The sequence below is a fragment of the Sorex araneus genome, chromosome X (genome assembly GCF_027595985.1).
Source record: "Sorex araneus isolate mSorAra2 chromosome X, mSorAra2.pri, whole genome shotgun sequence".
Classification (NCBI taxonomy): domain Eukaryota; kingdom Metazoa; phylum Chordata; class Mammalia; order Eulipotyphla; family Soricidae; genus Sorex; species Sorex araneus.
In genome coordinates, this window is record NC_073313.1 from 79372558 (window position 1) to 79395529 (window position 22972).

General features: G+C 46.0%; 1 protein-coding gene across 1 annotated transcript in view; it reads right to left on the minus strand.

The window, feature by feature from the left end:
* SLC9A6 (solute carrier family 9 member A6) overlaps positions 1 to 22972 on the minus strand; it is a 91115-nt gene that overhangs the window by 57015 nt on the left and 11128 nt on the right. Inside the window, exons 2-6 of the mRNA XM_055122177.1 lie at positions 16201 to 16400; positions 13218 to 13295; positions 12889 to 12965; positions 12495 to 12607; positions 6246 to 6351 (exon numbers count right to left, since the gene is read on the minus strand). Of these exons, the coding sequence (XP_054978152.1) occupies positions 6246 to 6351; positions 12495 to 12607; positions 12889 to 12965; positions 13218 to 13295; positions 16201 to 16400 (574 nt within the window). The remainder of the gene's footprint in view (positions 1 to 6245; positions 6352 to 12494; positions 12608 to 12888; positions 12966 to 13217; positions 13296 to 16200; positions 16401 to 22972) is intronic.

Sequence of the window (22972 nt, forward strand, 5' to 3'; positions counted from 1 at the left end):
ATTCCTGAGTGCAGAGCCAGGAGTAACCCCTGTGCATCGCCAGGTGTGACCCAAAAAGCAAAAAAAACAAATAAATAAATAAATAAATAAATAATTTTTTAAAAAACCTTTTCAGAGGGCACTGGTGAAGGGATGGGTTCCCGAACTTTGTATGAGGGAAGTATAAGCACAAAAGTGTATAAATCTGTAACTGTACCCTCACGGTGATTCTCTAATTAAAAATAAATAAATTTAAATAATAAATAAATAAATAAATAAATAAATAAAAAAGCCTTTTCAGGGGGCTAGAGCGATAGCATAATGGGTAGGGCGTTTGCCTTGCACACGGCCGACCCAGGTTCAAATCCCAGCATCCCATATGGTCCCCTAAGCACCGCCAGGAGTAATTCCTGAGTGTATGAGCCAGGAGTAACCTCTGTGCATCGCCGGGTGTGACCCAAAAAGAAAAAAAAAGACAAAAAAACCTTTTCAGTTATATTTTGCCTTTAACAGCATTCAACTGCTCTTCAAGTTGTGGAGAGTAAGTTACTTTATGACTGAATAAGGCACAGAGAACATCAGTTTAAGCTACAAGAACTGAGATTTCTCTGACTCTGAATCCATTTGGGCAATGAGGAAGGAGCCCTCATTAGTAAGATGATTAAACTTCAGATAAAGAATGGATGCTAAAAGTCACTGCCTGTACCTTACTCTCTTCATCTGCTGCATCTGTGATCTCTCATGTTCCCATGTACTGGAACACTCAGCGGTCTCTGCAGTTTTATTTTTCTCAATAAAATGCACATCATACTGAAGTGCGGGCGGTGCACGGAGGAGATCTGGGTTCTACCCCCACTAGGAAGCAATCCAGGAGTGGCCCCAAACATAATCATGAAAATTCCAATATAGCTCAGTGGCCCTGGGTTCGATACCCAGCACTGAAAATATACCATGTACCAAAGATACCAGAATGACACTATCAATCTCTTCCTCCCTTCAATGGATACACAATCTGGGTGAGAACCACAACTGAAGAGTGTGACACACAGCGGACACAAGTGTACACCCTGCAAGAGAAAGAAATGAGTAATCTGGCAAGCATCACACCCCCACAGGAACCCTATGAAGTCCATGGGCACGGGTGTGTACGGCCGCTGGGCAGCAGTGATGTCAAGAGAGAGAAGGGGAAACATGGATTAAGAAAATAAACAGCGCTGGGCTGAATCGAGAGTATAGTGGGGAAGGCGTTTGCCCTGCACGCAGTCAAGCCGGGTTCGATCCCTGGCCCTACATACAGACCCCCGAGCCCTGCCGGGAGTGACCCCTCAGCGCGCAGGGCCAAGAGAAAGTCCTGGGCCCTGCTGGGTGTGGCTTTAAAAAACAGAAAAAAATAGACAAAGAGAAAAGGAAAGAAATAATATACATCTTTCATTTTACACATAAAATCACTGGAGGTGCATATGCTCATTATCAGTATCAATTCTAGCCATTGGGCTTTCGTTTGTAGCGCTGAAGATTGTACCCGAGCCTCGGGCATACTAGGTAAATGCTCTACCGATGAGCACCATACCTGGTCTAGGCTTGCTCTGTTTTAAGGGGGGTTGGGGGCTGGATCACAGCCAGAACACTCAGCGACTGTTTCTGGCTATGCTCCGAAGCGATCCCTCACAGTGCTTGGGGAACCTTATGCCATGCCAGGGACCGTCAATCTGAGGTCAGCTGAATGCAAGGCAGGTCCCTTGCCACTGTACTATCTGTCCAGTCCCACATTTTGTTTCCTAAATATATATAAGCTGTGGACAGCTGCAAAAAGAAATCTGTCAATAAATATGACAGGGAATGGCATTTACTTAAACTGCACTCTGAAGAAATGATTTTCTCTCTGTGGCCGGAGACACAGTGCAGCAGATAGGGCACGTTGCACACTGCTGAGCCATGGCCAATCCACGGGACCACAAACGGTCCCCAGAGTCCACCAGGGCTGACCTCTGAGCACAGGCTCAGAAGTCAACCATGAGCACTGCCGCAAAACAAAACCCCTAACATTTCCCTCTTGCTTATCTTCATACGGAACACTGAAAGAATTAATGTCACAACTCAGAATGGGTTATATTCCACTTGGTTGCAGGGTCATGGGGTGCAAGCACGCACAAAAACCAGAGTCGAAACTGCGTAATAGAGTAGAATTTGAGGGAAATAAAAATCAAGAGAAAAGTGAAAGGCTTTTATTTCTCTCAAAGAAACTTCCAGAATAGAGTGAAAACAACTGTCGGTCGGGTTAGATATTTTCCTAGAAGGCTTGTATTCCTCAGAAGTTCAGTCCTATTCTTCTACCTGCAAACACCACCTATTAATATGTGCATATTTTTATAACTAGATAAAAATATTAATTTCAGTGACTGTCTTAAAAATGTATTTTAAGAGTCGGAGAGATAGTACAGCTGGTAAGATACTTGCCTTGCATGTGGCTGATCCCCAGCACCCAAAACCTCACCTGGGGTGATCCCTTAGTGCAGAGTCAATAATAAGCCCTGAGTATTGCCCATTCTGGCCCCAAGACCAAAAAAAAATTAACACTTGCAAAATATTTTTAAATATTTCTGAGGACTGAAGCAACAGTACAGAGGTTGCACACAGCTGACCCTGGTGTGATCCCCAACACTATGGGCCCCCTGAGAACCACTGGGAGTGACTCAAGAGCTCACTCAGGGCCAGGAGTAGCCCTAGAGCAACTCTGGGTGTGGTGGCCCATCACCACTGCCCACCCCACCTACCCACAATGAAACTGAAATGTTATGTTAAATAAGAGAAATCATGAAAATTCCAATATAGCTCAGTGGCCCTGGTATTGCTCAATCAATAAACTGGCAAAGAAACAAAAATGAGTGTTGCTCTGTTGGGGAAGCTATGAGGAAACAGGCATTCCCATGATTTGGTGGCTAAAGTGCAAAAATGGCATAATCCTTTTGACAGGCAACTTGGCAGCATCCAGCAAAATGACGCATTTTTACCCTTTTGTCCACTAATCTCTTGCCTGGGAATTTATCCTACCAATATCTCTTTGCCTGTACAAAACAGGCAAGTTCAGAGATAATCACTGAAGCAATACTTGGGAAAGCAAAGAACTAACAGCCCTTTTGGTTTCCGGCACTAGAACAGAATATAGCACAATCCCGAGGACAGTTCCTGGAACCTTATGCAGCTACAGAGAATGGGAAAACTGTTTTCACATGAAAGATCGCAAGAATATAATTAAGGGGCTGGAGTGATAGCACAGCGAGTAGGACGTTTGCCTTGCACGCGGCCAACCTGGGTTCGATTCCCAGCATCCCATATGGTCCCCTGAGCACCACCAGGAGTAATTCCTGAGTGCAGAGCCAAGAGTAACCCCTGTGCATCACTGGGTGTGACCCAAAAAGCAAAAAAAAAAAAAAACAAAAACAAAAAAAAGCAAAAAGCAAAAAAAAAAGTATAATTAATATGAGAAAAAGCTCAGTATGCAACATATATGGCATGCTGCTTTGAAAATTTTAAAAATGAGAGGCAAATAATATTTAGTTGCATGTGTGCTCACATTTAAATAAACACTAGGGGGACAGCAAAAAAAAAACCCACTAGGATACAGACAGGCTGGGGCCAGGGCACAAAGGGAGGTCTAAGTTCAAGCCCAAGCACATGCTAGCTGGCCACTGCTGGGTGTGACCCCCAAACCAATAAACAACAACAGAAATCAATGAAAGGGCAAGGATGTGGTGCTGCTGTAAAGTGCAGAGAACTGGGTTTGAGCTCTTTTACCAGAAAAAAACACTAAAAATAGTTTGCTAACCATAGAAACTGGCACACATCCAAAAGAACAAGAGCAACCAGTGCTGGCGTGGATGAGGGGAGAAAGGGACACTCCTTCACTGTTGGTGGGAATACCAAATGGTCCAGCCTTTTGGGAAAACAATATGGACATTCCTCATAAGGCTAGAAATTGAGCTTCCACATGACCCAGCAATACTACTTCTAAGAATATAGCCTGGCGGTCCAAAAACACACAGCAGAAACACCATCTGCACTTCTATGTTCATTGCAGCACTGTTCACATTAGCCAGAATCTAGAAACAACCCGAGTGCCCGAGGACAAAGGACTGGATAAAGAAACTATGGTATACTCTACAAATAGTTTACACAGTGGAATACTATGCAGCTGTTAGGAAGAATGAAGTCATTAAATTTGCTTATAAATGGATGGACATGGAGAGTATCAGGCTGAATGCAATGAGTCAGAAGTAGAGGGACAAGTATAGAATGACTTGTACTCATTTGTGGGATGCAAATATATAGTATGAGACTAAATATCCAATGTGAGAGTAAACAGAGGTTAGGAAGACTAGTTAATAGTTGGACGCCTGCTACAACAGTGTTTGGGGGGCAAAGGACAGTTAGGATTGATAGATCAGCATGATAATAATAGTTGGAAATGATCATTTTGGACAGGAACTGAGTATTGAAGGTACGTAAAGGAATGTACCCATAACCTTTCATTATCTATATTGCAAGCTATAAGGACCAAATGGAAAGAGAGAGAAAGAAGCGAGAGAGAAGAAAAATGCCTGCCATAGTTGCAGGCGGGGGAGGGGGGCGGGCAGAGGGTAGGAGGGAAACGGGTACCACTGGTGATTCGGACAGTACACTAGGGAGGAGACGGGTGTTGCGACATTATATGACTGAAATTCAATCATGGACAACTTTGTAAATGAGGTTATCACTGGGATTCAATAAAAAATTTTAAATGGTTTGCTATAATTAGCTGGGGAGACAGGTAGATGAGGGCAGAAGAACATCTCAACGTTTCAGCACAAACTTATCTATACATTTTTATGTTGAGGCTTCGAAATCTATTGTCTAATCGAAAAACCAAATTTACTTAGAAAGGAAAATGTTCATATTACGTCAAAGCAATAAAAAAAATCATACACAGTACATAATCACAATTATGAAAAAAGTAATAGACATAGGGCCCAAGAGACAGCTCAGGGGGCTGAGCACATACATGCTTTGAAGGCAGGAGGTGCAGGTTTGATCCCCAGAATTACATGATCCCAAGTACCTCCAGGAGTGACCCCCCAGCACAGAGCCAGGAAAAGACCTTGAGCACCACCAGGTGTCTCCCCCAAACCAAAATCCAGAAACAAAATGGCATGCACATGCAACACGAGGAAAAGGGCATGACAGAACAGTGCTCTTTAGCCGTTTTACACTGAGAACCAGTATAAACCGAGAAGTACTTCATGACTGGCTAAGACTAAATCATCATTATTCCTCTCTATGTGCATAATGATGGAATAAAAATCACCATTTGTAATATTGCCATTGTACTGGTTTTGGGGGGGAGGTTGGAGGGAGTTTGGCTACACCCAGCAATGCTTAGGGCCAATTCCCAGCTCTATGCTCGAGGTAACTCCTGCTGCTCAGGGGACCATGGGGATACTAACCAAGGATGCAAATGGGCTCAGCAGCAGGTAAGGCAAGCACCTTTGCACGCTCCAGCCCTGTTTTACGTTTTGAATATAATGCTGTATAAAATATCAAATATCGCCAAAATATCATATATCTCCAGTGCGATAGTACAGCGGGTAGGGCATTTGCCTCGCACGTGGCCAACCCGGGTTCAATCCCCGGCATCCCATATGGTCCCCAAACACTGCTAGGAGTAATTCCTGAGTGCAGAGCCAGGAGTAACCCCTGAGCATCGCTGGGTGTGACCCCCCAAAAAAATCAAAACTCTACACAGTTTTACCATGTTGTCAAGTGGCAATAACTTTTTTTTTTCAGACTAGAGGGAATTTCAGCAGACTGACACCAGGCCATGGATCAGTTGACCAGCACTGTCCCAGGGGTGGAAAATATAACTCCAACAGGTTGAGCGTATGTTCTGCAGGCAACAGGCCAAGGTCTGATCACGGGCACAGCATTACCTGGTCCACCGAGCATCACCAGGAGCAAACCCCAAGCACAGAGCCAGGAGGAGCCACTGAATACTGTCCATATGGCCCCCAAACAAACCCCCCAAAATCAAAGCCACTCTCCTATGCTGTTGTTTTTCAGGGTTACCATTGTTTCCTTCCCTTAGTTACCTGTATGTTTACATTTCTTCATGAGGAAAACAATGTCTCATTTAAATATTTCCACTCACAATGCACACACTTCAATTTGGTAGGTGATTTTTGGCCCCTAGTGCCCGAACATTCAGTAAGTATAAAAAGAAAACAAATACTTACGATGACAGTACTATGGCGACAGCATCATTGAGGACACTTTCACCAAAAAGAAGTGCGTAGAGTTCAACATCAACTTGGAGCTCGTGGAATATGGCAAGAACAGTCACTAGCAAGTAGAAAGAGTCAGAGAAACATTAAACTATTACAGGTGTAACATATTCACCGCTACAGATAATTATAACCACTACCTGAAAATAAATTTCTTCCTCTTAGCATTCAATCTTCATCAACTCCCTCTTATTAGATTCAGTGATTTTACTATTCCTCTTATCATTCAATAATTTTACAGGATTCAATAATTTTATTGAATCAAATTATTTTTCTTTTTCCCTAATTGTGTACCTGCAACATCTCCTTTCTGTCCATTCAAATAGCTGAAAGTAACTTTTAAGGACTGAGGTGGTCTACATTCTTCATGCAAATGCTAATGATCTCATCTTACATATTTCCTATTCCATAAAGACTCTATTTCTTACAGAGAAAAGAAACTCCTTAATGAAAAGGAATATAATGAAAAAGCATTCCCTACTGCCAATTTAACTTTTCTTTGAAGCTTTGCAACTCATTTCAACTTGACTTGCAAATTTTAAGCACAACAGTTTAGCAAAGACAGCCAGAAATGAAAACTTAAGTTTGGTTTTTGGTTTGCATAAAATTTCTGAGCAGAATTACAGCTACCATAAAAAGCCAATGATCAAAAAAGAGAAAAGTTTGAGCATTGTATAACTGAGACTTAAACCTGAAAGCTTTGTAACTTTCCACATGGTGAAGCAATAAAAGAATTAAAAAAAAAAGAATAAAAAAGAGAAGAAAAAAAGCCAATGATCAGACTATTACAGCTGGGGTTAAAAGAAAAACCATCATGGCCAGAGAAATAGTGTAGGAGGTCAGGCGCTTGCCTTGCATGCAGCTGACAATAGTCTGAACTCCCAGTACCACATAAGGTCCCCTGAGCACTGCTAATGATCACTCCTGAGCACAGAGCCAGGAGTAATGCCTGCACACTGCTGGGTGTGGCTCATAAAGCCTACAAACAAAAAACAAACAAAGAAGACTCCAATTTTATGTTTTTATTTTGGGGTGCTTTGGGGGGCATTCTCAGGACTTTCTCCTGACACTGAGGTCAGGGATCATTCCAGGTGGACTTGGGAGCACATATGGGGTGCTAGGGATCAAATCTGGGTTGGCCCCATGCAAGGAACGTGCCTTACCCAGTATATCACCTCTCTGACCCTCCTCCAAAGATTCCTTCTAGTAAATAATTACATGACAATCCTTAGCAAACCAGGTGAGATTTAAGTTGCACTTAGGGGCCAGAGAGAGAGTACAGCAGGTAGGGCACTTGCCCTGCTCACAGCCAACCACTCTCTGTCCCCAGTACCACAAATGGTACCCTGAGCACGGTCAGGAATGATCCCTGAGACACACACGAACCTCGGACCCGAGCAACTTGCTACAGCGATAGAGATGGCCCTGGACTTTGCAATAGGCTGTTTCCACTGCGCTGCTCCGGACAGGGGTAGGTGTCGTCCCCCCGCCCTACCCCTAGGAACGCCGGCGACCGCCATTTTCTAGAAGTCAGTGATAAGCTTCAGGTATGAGCAGCGGTGGCGCCAAACGCCAGGCGTCACGGGACAGGGGAAGAGTGGGCACTTCTCCTGTCCCCTACCCGGATGAGACTCTAAGATGATGCAACGCCCGGCCACCATCTACTTAAGCTCCCACGCGGCCAGGATCCAGAGACACACAAACAAACCTCGGACCCGAGAAACTTGCTGCAACGATCTCTTCAGAGATCGTTATTAAAACTAATAATAAAACTTTAGAATTCCTAGAGTGTGCAAGAGGAAGAGCCACAAGAAGAGGCGCGCGACATTATATTGCATCCAAACAAACAATACAAAACACATTGTCTAGCATTGCCTTTTCGGCAGCTATGAGTGGTGGTGCGTCTGGTCTCGAAACATCAAAGGTAACTAAAGTAAAGAAAGAGAGTACTGTGCAAATTATCTGCCACACAGGCAGCGGGAGGTATAGAATGGGGGAGGGGAGATACTGGGGATTTTGGTGGTGGGTAATGTGCACTGGTGAAGGGATGTGTGTTGGATGACTGTATTATGGAAACTCAAACATGAAAGCTCTGTTACTGTACCTCATGGTGAATCAATAAAAATAAAATAAAATAAAATAATTTTACAAAAAAGGAATGGTCCCTGAGCAAAGAGCCAGGAGTAAGCCGGTAGCACCTCTGAGTGTGGCCCCAAAGTTAAAACAAAGAGATAAAGGTGCATTGATAACTTTAACTGCCGAGTCACATACAACCCACTTGCGAAAGAACTCCAGCCATGGAAGATGACCATAAGCGAGGCGGAGAGCCTCTTCAATGCCAACTCCCCAAACCTGGAATTTCTAAGGCATCATTTCCTGGCCAGGTAGATAGCTCAGAGGCAAGAGCACGTGTCTAGCACGCCTGCGGCTCTGGGACCGATCCCCGGTACCGCATGACTCCCGAGCACTGCAGGGGGTAGCCGTGGTGGCCTCAGCACTGCTGGGAGGCCCCAAATTCAAAATCAAACAAACTAAAGACAGACGGAGTTTCTACTGCGAAGCACTTGAGTTGGAATCCTACTGGTATCAAAACTTCCCAAGAAAAGGAGAGAAAGGGTGGGAACAACGTTGCTGCCGAATTTTGAAAAGAACTAATAATCTATGATTAGTGCTTCTATCAAATGAAAACAATTTTAGAATAAGTGCAGGTTGCAAGTGCCGGTGTGACTCAGCGCAAATACCACTATCTCACTTGATAGGTTGTTCTGTTTTCAGGCCACACCAGGCAGTACTCAGGGGTTACTCCTGGCTCTGCACTCAGAAATTACTCTGGATGGTGCTCAGGGGAGTACATGGAATGTGGGGGATTAAACCCAGGTCCGGCCACATGCAAGGCAAGCTCCCTGCCCTCAAGCTCTCTTTGGCTCGTTTTTTTTTAAAGGGATTTTTTACCTGACCCTGTCAAACAATTTTCTTCCCCAAACAAACTCAGAAGGCTGGAGCAACGCAGGCAGTGCCGCTGACTTATTTCACTGAGGCTTTGAAAAGGAGCTTGCTTTCAAGAGAGGGCTTGGAAAACAGACCACAGTCCTTGCAAACACCATCCAACCTGCATATTGATCAAGTTAGAGCTGCAAGCCCTAACAGGGTGGCCTTGGTTATCTTTGAGGAAGTAACATGATTTGCAGTTTTAAAGATAGCACACTACACAAGCAAATGCCTCTTCCAAATGACCTCCCTTCATTTTCAAAGTCTCTGCTAGGGGAGGAGGGGAAGGAAGCTGTTAAGGAGCCGTCTTTCAAGCGGCTGAGCCTGGTTTAATCCCGGCCACCACTAGGTCCCTAGAAAACTACCAGGAGTGAGCCCACCCCCAGCACAGAGCCAGGAACAGTCCCCTTCCCCACACCTCCCAGTCCTCCCCCTCAAAATAAAAATACAATCATCTCTAGCAGAGTATATACCATTCTCCTTTGGTGCCCTTCGTTATCAGAGTTAAACTAAAGAATGCCGACAGAACTGTAGGAGCCTACCTTTAGCAGACAATTACTTTTAGGTGACAATTAAAGAACACGACCAGCTTGCACGGTCGAAAGGCAAAATGGAACAAACCTCTCCCACAGCCAAGCGTTTCGTACAAGAGAGAGTTTCCATTCTTAACTGCCAACGCGGGCTGGAGCAATAGCACAGCAGGTAGGGTGTTGCCTCGCATGTGGCCAACCCGGGTTCGATTCCCGGTATCCCATATGGTCCCCTGAGCACCACCAGGAGTAATTCCTGAGTGCAGAGCCAGGAATAACCCCCTGTGCATGACTGGGTGTGACCCAAAAAGCAGAAAATATATAATTGCAAAGCCAGGAGTAACTGCCAACGCTTCAGTCCATCTTCCTCTCCTGGCCTCTGTGGTCTACATATTTTCAAAATTCCTAATTTGAATGTGGCTGTTTACTTCAGCCCATTAGAAACACTACAGCCTAGCCAGGTATAAACAAAACTCACCTTCCAGCTCTGCTCTTATCAAAACGACTTTATAGGGCTAGAGAGACAGTACAGAGGGTAAGGCACGTGGTGGGACCCCTGTTCAATCCCAGGCGCTGTATATGGTCCCCAAGTCCCATCAGGAGTGACCACTGAGCACAGCGCCAGGTGTAATCCATAACCACTGGGTATGCCCCCCCACCAAAAAATTCCTAGGGGCTGGAGAGAGGACAGCAGATATGGCACTTGGCTTGCATGTAGCTGACCTCCCTGAATCCTTCCACGAGTGATCCCTGAGCTCAGAGCCAGGAGTAAATACTGAGCATTGCCAGGCGTGGCCCACCAAAAGTTTAAAAAAGAAACTATTTTAATCATCATGTGGTCAATTCTCATAAAACAATTCTTTTCTTTTTTTTTTTTTGCTTTTTGTGTCACACCTGGCAATGCACAGGGGTTACTCCTAGTTCTGCCCTCAGGAATTACTTCTGGCGGTGCTCAGGGGACCATATGGGATGCTGGGAATCGAACCCGGGTCAGCCGCGTGCAAGGCAAAGGACCTACCCGCTGTGCTACTCATAAAACAATTCTTAATGTAATTAAAGCCCACCAGTAGTTCCAAATCATACTGTCGTGTGAGTCTAGGAGTATACTTGAGCCAAAAAACAGGGCCTTTTATCATTGTCATTCTTATTAGCTTAATACCAAATACGTGGGGAAATTCTGCTTATAGTAGTCACACACTGGCCTCTGGAAATAATTTAAAACCTATTAGTCTGGGGCTAATTCGATATGCCAAAACAGTAACAACAACAAAGAAGACGTTACTGGTGCCTGCTCCAGCAAATCGATGAACAATGGGATGACAGTGCTACAGTGCTACTATAGTCTGGGGCTAGAGATAGTACAGTTAAGGAGATTACCTGCATGTGGCAGAGCCCCAGTTCAAATCCCAACATCATATGTGGTCTCTCAACTCTGCCAGGAGTGAGCCCTGAACAGTGCCAGGATAAGCCCTGAGCACCAGTGGGCGTGTCCCCAAGCCCAAAAATAAACGATTAAATTCACAGATTAATTTAAACCTCTTCTCTTACTCTAAACTGCAGCTAACCAAAAATAACCAGGATTTCTAAGGAACTGGTTTTCCAGAAACTTGAAAAGTGTTAATTATTAGCTACTTAAACTATCTAGTTCATCTTCTATTTACAAGGGTTAGAGACCAACCTGAAGTGCTAAAGAAGATGCCTCACAACTTTTGTTTAAGCAGCAACAGCCATTAACAAGCTAATGTAATAAAGTAAGAGAAAAAAATAATGAACATGGAAAACTTGAGCCAAAAAGAACCATGAATTGTATTTTCCAAGGTAATTGCAAAGTATAGTACCAGGGTTAGTCCCTATCAGGAATTGCCCAGCTCACAGAAAGAAATACCCAGAGGTGTTTTGAGGGCAAAGTATTGTTGAATAAGGCACCGAGGAGATGGCTGAAAAAGTGGAAGCACAGAATTTACACTCAAGAGGCCTGAGTTTACAGACAGAGAAGGGACCACCAAGTAAAGGGTGTTTGGAGGACCTGCTTGGGTTGGGAGATGCACGCCGAATGTAGACTATATATCAAACACAATGGCCACTCAACGCCTCTCTTGCAAACCACAACACCCAAAAGGAGAGAGCAAAAGGGAATGCCCCGCCACAGAGGCAGGGTGGGGGGATAGGGTGGAGGTGGTGAGAGGGATACTGGGATCATTGGTGGTGGAAAATGGGCACTGGTGGAGGGATCAGTACTCCATCATTGTATGACTGAAACACAAGCACTAAAGTTTGTAAGTCTGTTACTGTACCACACGGTGCTTCACTAATAAATTAAATTTTTTAAAAATTAAAAAAATAAAACTAGGGGCCAGAGTGATAGTACAGCGAGTAGGGCATTTGCCTTGCACGCAGCCGACCTGGGTTCCATGCCCGGCATCCCATATGGTCCCCCCAAAAAGCAAAAATTAAATGAATAAATAAAATAAACAAAACTGAAAAAAAAATGTGTTATTATCAAAATAAAATTCATTATAAATTAGCTTAAAAAAAGGCCTGAGTTTGATCACTGTATCCACATGTTTCCCTGAGCATTCTGCAGAGAGGAGTCCCTGCGCATGGCGGGGGTGACCACCAGCCACAACTAACCAGAGGGAAATACTGTCCAGGAAGTCCTTTAGTCCCATTCCTATGTACATACCCGGGTCAGTGGCAGAGACGATGGCGCCGAAGAGCAGACAATCTGTAAAGTAAAAGTCCCCAGCGAGTTGTCCGGTTACATCCATCAGTGTCACACAGCCATACATTATCGACCTGCTCGATAAACAGATGTCGGCTTTAGGGAGGAAATGCAACTTGTTTAAGGACGTTAAAAGAAGATGAATGTACTGTCAAACTCTGTGACTAATCCTGGATTTAGTTCATGCCGTTTAAATATGGCAAGGCTCAGACCTTAAAAATATTCAACTCATGTCTGTGAATACATTTTACACCAAAAGCCCCTGCACACATTCAGGAATACTACGCTGCAGCAATTACATAAGCATCATGGGGAAATTACCATTTAAAGAGAGTCTGAAGATTTATGTACTTACCCAATTACAAAACAAGAAATTGCTGTTCCAAGAAAAGCGTATGCTAGGATAGACCCAAGGTTTCGAAAGAAATGTCTCTGATAAAAAAAAAAAGTTACATTGCGTTAGAATACTCCCCAATTATTTGAAAAAATAAAGGCTGCCTATTCCAGGCTGCTATGCTAGCATTAATTACATTATTCATTGAAGGAAATAAGAGACCTTTTCCCCCTACAGGCATAAATATCAGCATCTAAAATACAGGAGAAGGGAGGGAAACCAGGAAAGCATTGCCTGTTCCTAAACTGTCAAAGAGTGCTCCCAGGACATGAAACAGCAAAAGCACTCACCCTTTTCAGACTGTATCCTGCATAAAATATGATAGGAGGAAGTAAGATGTTGAAAAATACTTCAGGATCAAAAGTAACCTGTAAAACAAAGAATTCGTTCAGATGAATTCCCTTTTAAGACCTTACATTACAGACATAGAAAGACTGCGCGCATTTGTGGAATATAAAGTAATAGAATGCAAAACTAAGATGCAAGAATAGTAGAGACAAGTACCAGGAGGATCACTCCACAGCTTAGGAGCCAGCCTCGCATGCTGGGGGAAAAGGGACCCTTTATAGACCCTTCTCTATCTCTCAGATCGAGAAGGGACCACCGAGTAAAACGTGCTTCAGAAGGGCCCGCTTGGGATGGGAGATGCGGGATGAAAGTAAACTATAGACCAAAGATGATGGCCACTTAATACCTCTATTGCAAACCACAACAACCAAAGGGGGGGGGAGGAGAGAGAGAGAGAGAGAGAGAGAGAGAGAGAGAAGAGAGAGAGAGAAGAGAGAGAGCACGCAAAAGGGAATGCTGCCACAGAGGCGGGGTGGGGTGGAGAGGATGGGGTGGGGGTGGTGGGAGGGATGCTGGAACCTTTGGTGGTGGAGAATGGGCACTGGTGGAGGGATGGGTACTCAACCATTGTATGACTGAAACACAAGCACGAAAGTTTGTAAGTCTGTAACTGTACCTCATGGTGATTCACTAATAAAAAAATTACAAAATAAAATAAAAAAGACCTTACATTACACTATCCAATGATCAAGAAGAAAGTGATTAAAAGTTAAGCTGGCACAAGGCAAAATTATGGCACTAACTGAAAGGTTGTATATGGGATAGCTGACGGTCCACTACTCAATCAAAAGCCAAGTGGATAACCAGAACAATCGGCTAAGTCATTCCTGCAGAGAGGGGATTAAAATAACTGAAGAGAGCACAGGGGATAAGGAGCTTGCCCGGCATGTGGCCGACCCAGGTTTGGCACCACAAAGTCCCCTAAGCTAACCCCCAAGCTCAGAACCAAGAGTATCCTCCGAGCATCGGATGTGACCAGAACTCCCGACCATGCAAAAATACTGACACACAAAACTAAAATATTTGAGAAAGGCCAAACATAACATTGCTTTAATGAGGAAAAAAAAACCCAACTAGTAATGTAAGAAGGGAGGCATGGCATTATCGCTGGCAAGAGGAAACAGACTTCTTGCGGAGATAACAGCGCAAAAGTACACAATATTAGGATAAAAAGTTTCTGTCCAATGCCGATTTCTAGGGCTGATAGTCCATTTCTTTTATGATTCCCCAGCTCTGCTCACATGGCTGCAGGATTTGACATGCCCACAAAGAGTTTACACGTGGAGCCATGCTCAAGTTGACTAGAATTCTTGGGGAAGTGAAGTTTTCCACAGGTGGTGAGAACTTGGGCTGCAAAGTCAACTACCTGAAGATAGTCAAGGAACACAACCAACAGGCTGCAGTGAAGCATCTATCTAGTCAGTGAAAACAGACAGAAACCGAATGGCCAGGGGCAGATAGAAACCGTTTTGGAGTGACAAGGCTCAACAAAACAGATTATTAGTGTTAGAGTCTGGAGCTGACCACCCCTCAAGGACAGAGAACAGAGCCGATAATGTCAATCACACAGCGAGGCCTATTGTTCCAGCTAGCTGGGGGCCAAGTCTCAGCCGACTCGGCGGCTTTCAACACGGACCCCGAGTCCTAGGTTCAGCCAGCGCTTATACTTTCATTTTGGCAAGTCAGCGTTACTCAGCAAGTTTCTATTACCCACAGAGTCCACATCTATTTTGTTGTTGTTGTTTTGGCCCGCAACATCCAGCCCACCTCCCTGGCAGTTACATTCCGGAGACCTAATCTTATTCCAGGGACGTAATCTCTGACAAAAGCATCTGGTTTTTCTGTTTTTCTTGTTCTAGAAAGAGGCCTAAGTTACTCAGAGCCTGTCATGGCAGTTCTCCGGCTAACTGGGCCCTAACAGTAGAAACAATGAGAGGCTCAGGAGAAAGAATCCGTCAGGACAAACGGCCCGGGGAGCAGTACGGCTGCAACCCCACCTCCCATGTAAAGTCTTAGGCGGGCGCAGCCTGACACCCTACGGGACACTCTGACCAGGGCCCCTGAAGCTGTGTGAACCTGCGAAAATCCAAGATTCAATTCCGCTCAGTCTATTAAAGCAAAGGCGGCAAGGAAGTGTTGATTGTCTGTATCAAAGAAATATTACTGGAAGATCTTCGGGTGGTAGCCGATAAACGGGATACCAAGAACTCTGCGAGTCGGAAGGGTCATCTGCAGATGAAAGGAATACTTACAACTCCTACTTAGCTCAATGCCTGTGGTCACCAATGTGTTAGTGTAAACATCACTGAGTGAAACACCCCGGGCTCTGGCAGTCCAGCTCAATTAGGGAAAGAAATGCATGGAGGACCCGAGACAAAGCCAGGGAACTGAAAGGGACGGATGGGGCATCTGCATGGAGCCCTAGCTTCGATTCAGGGCACAGCCGGATCTCTCAAGGTCTCTCAAGCCCCGAGACTCCCACTAAAACCCGGAAAGAATAAACACCTCCTCTGCATTCTATTAGAATTGCTATACATTGAGGTTTCACTCCATTTTCAAAGGCTGATTTTTTTCCCCCTGAAGTAATGTTGGCTTACAACACTGTTTTAGGCCCACCTCTTCAAATGTATATGAGCACCCTCCACCACCCTCAAAACAAAGTTCCGGTACCCTCCGCAGAGTCCACGGGCCCCGTCCTGCCCTTCGGGTGTCCCCTTCCCCCACTCTGGGAGCCTCTATTCGGTGATTCGGGTCAGGGCTTGTTTTGGTTTGGCTTTCAGGGCTCTGCTTTTGTTTCTTTAGATCCCGCATACAATTCCTTCAAACATCATTAAAAGTTCATTATTTATCTTCCCAGAACCACTTGGCTCGGGCTAGATACTTTAAAAAGCAAACTCAAAGATGCCCATTCAACTAAGAACTTACCTTTCTGAGCATTTCATTATCCTGAACATTATTGAGCTCGTGTGAACTAATCTCTCCTTTCAGCGTATACTCATAAAATTTTCCACTAACGTTCACCAATAAGGTAGTTGGACTTGACTGGATGTCACAGTTCAGGGGCACGTTATTTACATCACTTGGAACGTGAATGCCATACCGAAGCACGAGGCCCACCAACAGACCTGGAAATAAAAGAACAACATTACGTTCTTTCTGAGACTACTCCTTTTGTACCACCCAACACCGCCTCATCCCTTGCCCCTCCCACACACACATACACACAGCTTTGAATGGAGACCAGCAAAAATCCCTTACGGTTCAGAAGCAACTTTGAGACCAAAGGCAGTTACATCTTAAAGCATTACTACATTCACGAATCTGATTCCTCTTCAATATTCATATAACCCACAGGCACGGGAGGGCAAAGCAATCCCGAGAGGAACAGGACATACTGCATTTCTAGAGCCAGGCGGCATGAATGATTGATGAGGGTCAAAGAAAATGAGGAAATGCCTTCGATCACCCGTCCGCAGATCCAAGAAGTCCCAGCTTGCTAGTGCCATCGTGTCAGCAAGGGGCTGTCTGGCATGGGCTGGGACAAGGCCCCAGCTTGCAGGCACCGGTTCCTTCCCTGGCAACACACTGTGTGTGCCCTGAGCACTGCCAGCTGCAGTCCCGGAGGTCCGCCAGGAACACCGCCAGGGTGGCCCGGGGAATTCCTGGCACCGCACAGCCTCGTGCCCTCACAGTGAGCCCCTAGGCCTCCTGAGCACCACTCGGGAGCCCCTTCGTCCCCCCCAATTATATTTGATTAATTTTGTAGTGTTTTCTACTCCCACTCAGCAGTTCACAAGGCTGTTGAACGACAATGTACATGGGCTGACCAAGCACGCCACATTTCGCAAGTGGGGAAGTCACTAATATTCGTACATTGATTGCTACGAGAAAAAGGGCTTTTTTGAACAGATATCTCTGCTTCCGAAGTAAAACATGGAACAAATGCCCTGAATAGGGTCCTCTGATATCAATTTGAGTTGCTACCTTTTTACCTGCTGTACCACGCTGATAAATATGCGTTATTCTTTTAGGCACTATAAATCAGTTATTATCAAACTTTTTAATAACAGCTTTGAGATATAAAATATACACCATATACTTCATTCCTTTAAACCATACAATCCAACGGCTTTCAATGTATTTGCAAAGTTGTACATTCATCAACAGAATTTCAAAAACTGTCTCTTTGGGGACCAGATCCGAGAACCATGCAGTGCCAGGAATCAAACACAAGCGAAGGATGTTCTGGGTGTGTTGAGCTCTCTCCAGCCCTCAAAACACTTTCACTGCTTGGTAAAGAAACCCCATGCCTATCAGCGCTCAGTCTCCATTTTTTTTTTTGCTTTTTGGGTCATAACCGGTGATGCACAGGGGTTACTCGTGGCTCATCCACTCAGAAATCACTCCTGGCAGTTCTTGGGGGACCATATGGGATGCTGGGATGCTGGGAATCGAACACGGGTTGGCCACGTGAAAGGCAAACGCCCTACAAGCTGTGCTATCACTCCAGTCCAGGGTTTCTCGATGCTGTGGCTGGTGACTGCATATTTCTTTTTAAGGTAAAATAATACTCCACAGTACAGCTAGACCTGAATGGCAGACCAAACTCGAACTTTTGGTCCTGTCTTTTAACGCCACGCTGCAGAATATGCCGTCACTATTACGTGTTACCTGCCTGACTCTTTTCACTCTAAGCAGCCAGCACTGTTCTAATATATATAGATGGCAGGCAGTGACAAGCAGGCCCCTTCTTCCCATCTCAAACATAAAAAGAGGCTCATAGTGAGGAACACTCAGCCCAGTTAGACTGAAGAAGCAATTATGATGTGATATTTACGTCTGCAAAAGGGCTTATAAAAACAGAGAGTGTGGCTTATATGTTCGTTGCAGCACTGTTTACAAAAGCCAGAATCTGGAAAAAACCCAAGTGCCTGAGAACAGATGACTGGTTAAAGAAACTTTGGTATACCTATACAATGCAATACTATGCAGCTGTTAGAAATGATGAAGTCATGAACTTTATATGTAAGTGGATCAACACAGAAAGTATCATGTTAAGCAAAATGAGTCAGAAGGAGAGAGACATAGAAAGATTGCACTCATCTGTGGAATATAAAATAACAGAGTAGGAGACTAACACCCAAGAATAGTAGAATTAAGTACCAGGATGTTGGCTCCATGGCTTGGAAGCTGGCCTCACATGCTGGGGGAAAAGGCAGCTCAGACAGAGAAGGGAACAACAAGTAAGATGTGATTGGAGATCAGGTGCAGGGAGGGAGAAGCGTGCTGAAAGTAGACTAGAGACTGAACACGATGGTCATTCAATGGCCCTGTTGCAAATCAAAACACCCAAAAGGAGAGAGAGAGAGAGAGAGAGAGAGAGAGAGAGAGAGAGAGAGAGAACAAACTGGAATGCCCTGCCACAAAGACGGGGTGGGGTGGGGGGATGGGAGATGGGATGGGGGGTGGGAGGGATACTGGGTTCATTGGTGGTGGAGAATGGACACTAGTGAAGGGATGGGCTCTCGAACACTGCATGAGGGAAAAACAAGCACGAAAAGGTGCGAATCTGTAACGGTACCCTCACTGTGACTTACTAAAAAAATAATAATAAAAATAAATAAATAAAATCCTGGGGGAAAAAACAGAAAGTGTGGGGCCAGACAGCTAGCACAGCAGGTAGGGCTTTTGCCTTGCACACGGCCGACCCGGGTTCGAGTCCCAGCATCCCATCTGGTCCCCCAAGCTCCGACAGGAATGATTCCTAAGTGCAGAGCCATGAGTAACCCCTGAGCATCACGGAATGTGATCACCAACCCCCTTCAAAGAAAAAAAAAAGGAAGGGGTACCTAACCAAGCTTAGGAAGGACAGGGACATTAGGACAGCTTCCCTAATGTCACTCAATTCAGAAACAAAAGTGACTGTTTTCTCTCGTGGGGAAATTATGGGCCCGCCCAGGGAAGAGAGAGAAGCCAGCCTGTTCAATGGAGCTGCAAGCTATCGTGTGGCCGAGCTACTACCCAGTGTGAGATGAAGTCGGCAGAGGGAGTCCGGACTCGATCCTAAGAGCAAACGGAAATCGGGGGCTTCTCAGTCGGGACTTGCCATCGGATTTCTAGTTTACGAAGGCGACAAGGGTCCACGGGCCAGCCGCCAAGTGGCCACTGCCACTCGGGTATAAAGAGCAGGGGCTCAGTCTAAGCAAGGCCTGGCAGGAAAGAACAGATTATCTTTGCGAGGGCTTCGGTGACTCGGGAGACGGGGCGGAAAGGAGGTGAAAGACTAATGTGGAACCCAACCTGGCTTGGCAGCTGGGTGGGTCAGCTGACCTGAGCGACGCCTTTCAGTGACAGGGGAACGACGCACGGGGGGAAATGCAGTTCAAGCGCTGCACATGGAGAACTCGATGAAGCTGTGACACAAGCACAGGTGAATGAGGGAACTGGAACATGGAGAGGTGTGGGGGAAGGGTGGGGATTCTCCACTGCATAGATAAACGGGAGCCGAGAGACAGCTGAGGCTCAGAGAGTAGAGAGACAGAGAGAGAGTACTGAGTTAGTAGACAGAGAGCCAGCACAGGGGTTAAGGCACCCGCCTTTCACGTGGCCAGCCCAGTTTAGATCCCCGGCACCGTATGATCTCCTGAGCACTGTCAGGCACAACTGATCCCCGAGCACAGCGTCAGGGGTAAGCCCTGAGCGCAACTGCAGGTGGCCCAACCCCTGCAAGAGAGAGAGCTGGAACCAGATGCAGATGCAGAGGAGAGTACCCAGGAGCAAATAAAATGGGAAGAGACCTTGAGACCTAAACCTGGGGTTTTAGAAGGGGCAGTTCTTGGGGCAGGAGTGATGGGACAGCAGGAAGGGCCCTCGGCTTGCGTGCAGCCCACCTGGCTTCAATACCCAGCACCCCCAGAGGGTCCCCGAGCGTGCCAGGAGGGATCTCTGAGCACAGAGCCAGGAGTAAGTCCTGAGCACTGCTGGGTGTGCCCTCCCCCCAAATGGGGAAAAAAGAAAGTCTAAGTCTTAGCCTGAGAAAAGGAAAGCCTCAGAAGGAAAAGGCAAAGGAGTGGGAAGAGGAGAAACTGATGAGAAATAAGAAATCCTAGAACCAGGCTGAGGAAGGCGAGCGTTAGGAAGCATCCACGGTGTTTGGGAACATGGCGGTGGCCCAGAGTGGGAAGTGATGAAATAGAGAGGGCATGAGAGCAGTGGCTTGGCTAGGAAGACGTGTGGTGGGAACAGAGATCCCTCTAGTTGCACTGTCGTCCCGTTGCTCATCTATTTGCTAGAGCAGGCACCAGTAATGTCTCCATTGTGAGACTTGTTGTTACTGTTTTTGGCATAGCAAATACGCCACGGGGAGCTTGCCAGGCTCTGCTGTGCGGGCGGGATACTCTCGGTAGCTTGCCGGGCTCTCCGAGAGGAACGAAGGAATTGAACCCAGGTCGGCCACGTGTGAGGCAAACGCCCTACCCACTGTGCTATCGCTCCAGTCCATCCCTCTAGTCAAGTTTTGAATTCTTTATTTCTTGGACTTCTGGCAGGGGAAGAGGTCCACACCTAGTCACACTTGGGCATGACTCCAAGTCCTGTGCTCTGGGTTGCTCCGAGTGGTGCTCAGGTGACAATGTGGCACAGGGGCTTGAACCCAGGTCCCCCAGTCCTCTGAGTTGGGGCCGAGCCCTGATCAGGTTTAAGTGAAGAGCCATGATTCACCGGTAAACAGTGCAATGGCACCCGCCTTTAACAAAGGTTCAGAGTTACATAAAAGGTGGACTTCTGAAGATATGTCACTTCCAAAAATAACAAAATCCTTAAGAGTCAGGGCTGGCTGGCTATTAACTATACCTGATAAGCAGAACCTGGCAGGGAAGGGCCTACAGGTGCAGAGTCACTCTATTTTTTTCTTTCCTTTTTTGGGCCACACGAAGTGGTGCCCGGGGCTACTCCTGACTCGCTGGATAGGGGCTGACTCGCAGGGCTCCCGCAGGCAAAGCGTGCGCTTCAGGCCTCTGATCCCTTCCTCACAACTCTTGCCTAATTAGGAGACTGCGTAGGTTGGACCCTTAAATATAAACACAAAGGACAGGGGGAAAATTTGGGGGGGGGCAGTGTGATAATACAGTGGTAAACGCTTGTCTTGCATGTTGCTTACCCGGGTTCGATCCCCAGTACCAAAGGGGGGGGGGAGAGAGAGAGAGAGAGAGAGAGAGAGAGAGAGAGAGAGAGAGAGGAGAGAGAGAGAGAGAGAGAGAGAGAGAGAGAGAGAGAGAGAGAGAGAGAGCTGGAGAAATAGTAAATAGCACAGAAGTTAAGGTGCTAGGTGAGCCTGAGCCTGGTTCATTCCCTGGCACCACATCATCAGCATCATCATCCCGTTGATTGTCGAATTTCTCAAGCGGTCTCAGTAACGTCTCCACTCGTCCTAGCGCTGAGATTGTAGAAGCCTCTCTCTACTCGTCCTTCCCAACGATGCTGCATTGGAGGCTCTTTCAGGGTCAGGGGAATGAGACCCAGCTTGTTACTGGTTTTGGCATATGAATACACCATGGGGACCTTGCGAGGCTCTCCCATGTGGGCAGGAAACTCCCGGCACCACATATGCTCCCCTTAACAACACCAGGAATGATACCTGAGCATAGTCAGGAGTAGGCCCTAAGCACCACTGGGTATGTTTCCTACTTAAAAATAAACCCCAAAAAAGAGGGGCTGAAAGGACAGTAGAGCGGGTAGGGCATTTGCCTTGCACGTGGCCGACCTGGGTTTAATCCCAGCATCCCATATGGTCCTGAGTGCAGAGCCAGGAGTAACACAGGGGCATCGCTGGCTGTGACCCAAAAAGCAAAAAGAAAAAACCAAAACCCCCCCAAAAAAGAATGAAAGAAGGAAGAAAGTCATATACAATACTATAAACACTCCTACCAGCTGCGTAAATTCTTTCCAAGTGGCCAAACCCAAATGGTATGAGGAACTGCTGGTGGCTGGCTAGCAGACCCGATAATAAAATACCACAAAAACATTAGCACTGGGACAAATTTGACACACAGACCTTGGCAGTTAAAGTACCAGCCAGGAGAAGAGTTACTAATTTGGGGGGGGGTTGGGGGGAGGAGAATCAAGATTCTTTTGTAATAGTATCAGACATCAACAAATTTAGAATTTTTGTATTCAAGTGGGCAGATCTGGGTTCTGTGAAAGGTCAAATCCTTGTCATGGGACCTACAGCTGGAGTGATAAGACAAGGGGTAAGGCGCTTGCTTTGCTCAGGCCCAACCAGGGCTTCCTCCCCAGCATCCCCTACCATCCCCAGAGTACCACCGGGAGTGATCCCTGAATGCAGAGCCACAAGTAACCCCTGAACACTGCCACATATGGCCCCGAACCCCAATCAAACAAAATATTTTTTTTCTATTTTGGGTCACACCTGGCGATATACAGGGATTACTCCTGGCTCATGCACTCAGAAACTACTCCTGGCAGGGCTCAGGGGACCAAATGGGATGCCGGGAATCGAACCCAGGTCGGTGGCATACAAGGCAAACGCCCTACCCGCTGTGCTATTGCTCCAGCCCCCAAAATAAATTCTAAAAACCCCAAATCCTAAAATGAAATCAATTCTCAGCAAAGAGAAAACAAACGAAAATAGGGCTTCATTAAGGCGGAACGGCAGACACTTTTTGTCTTCCCACACATG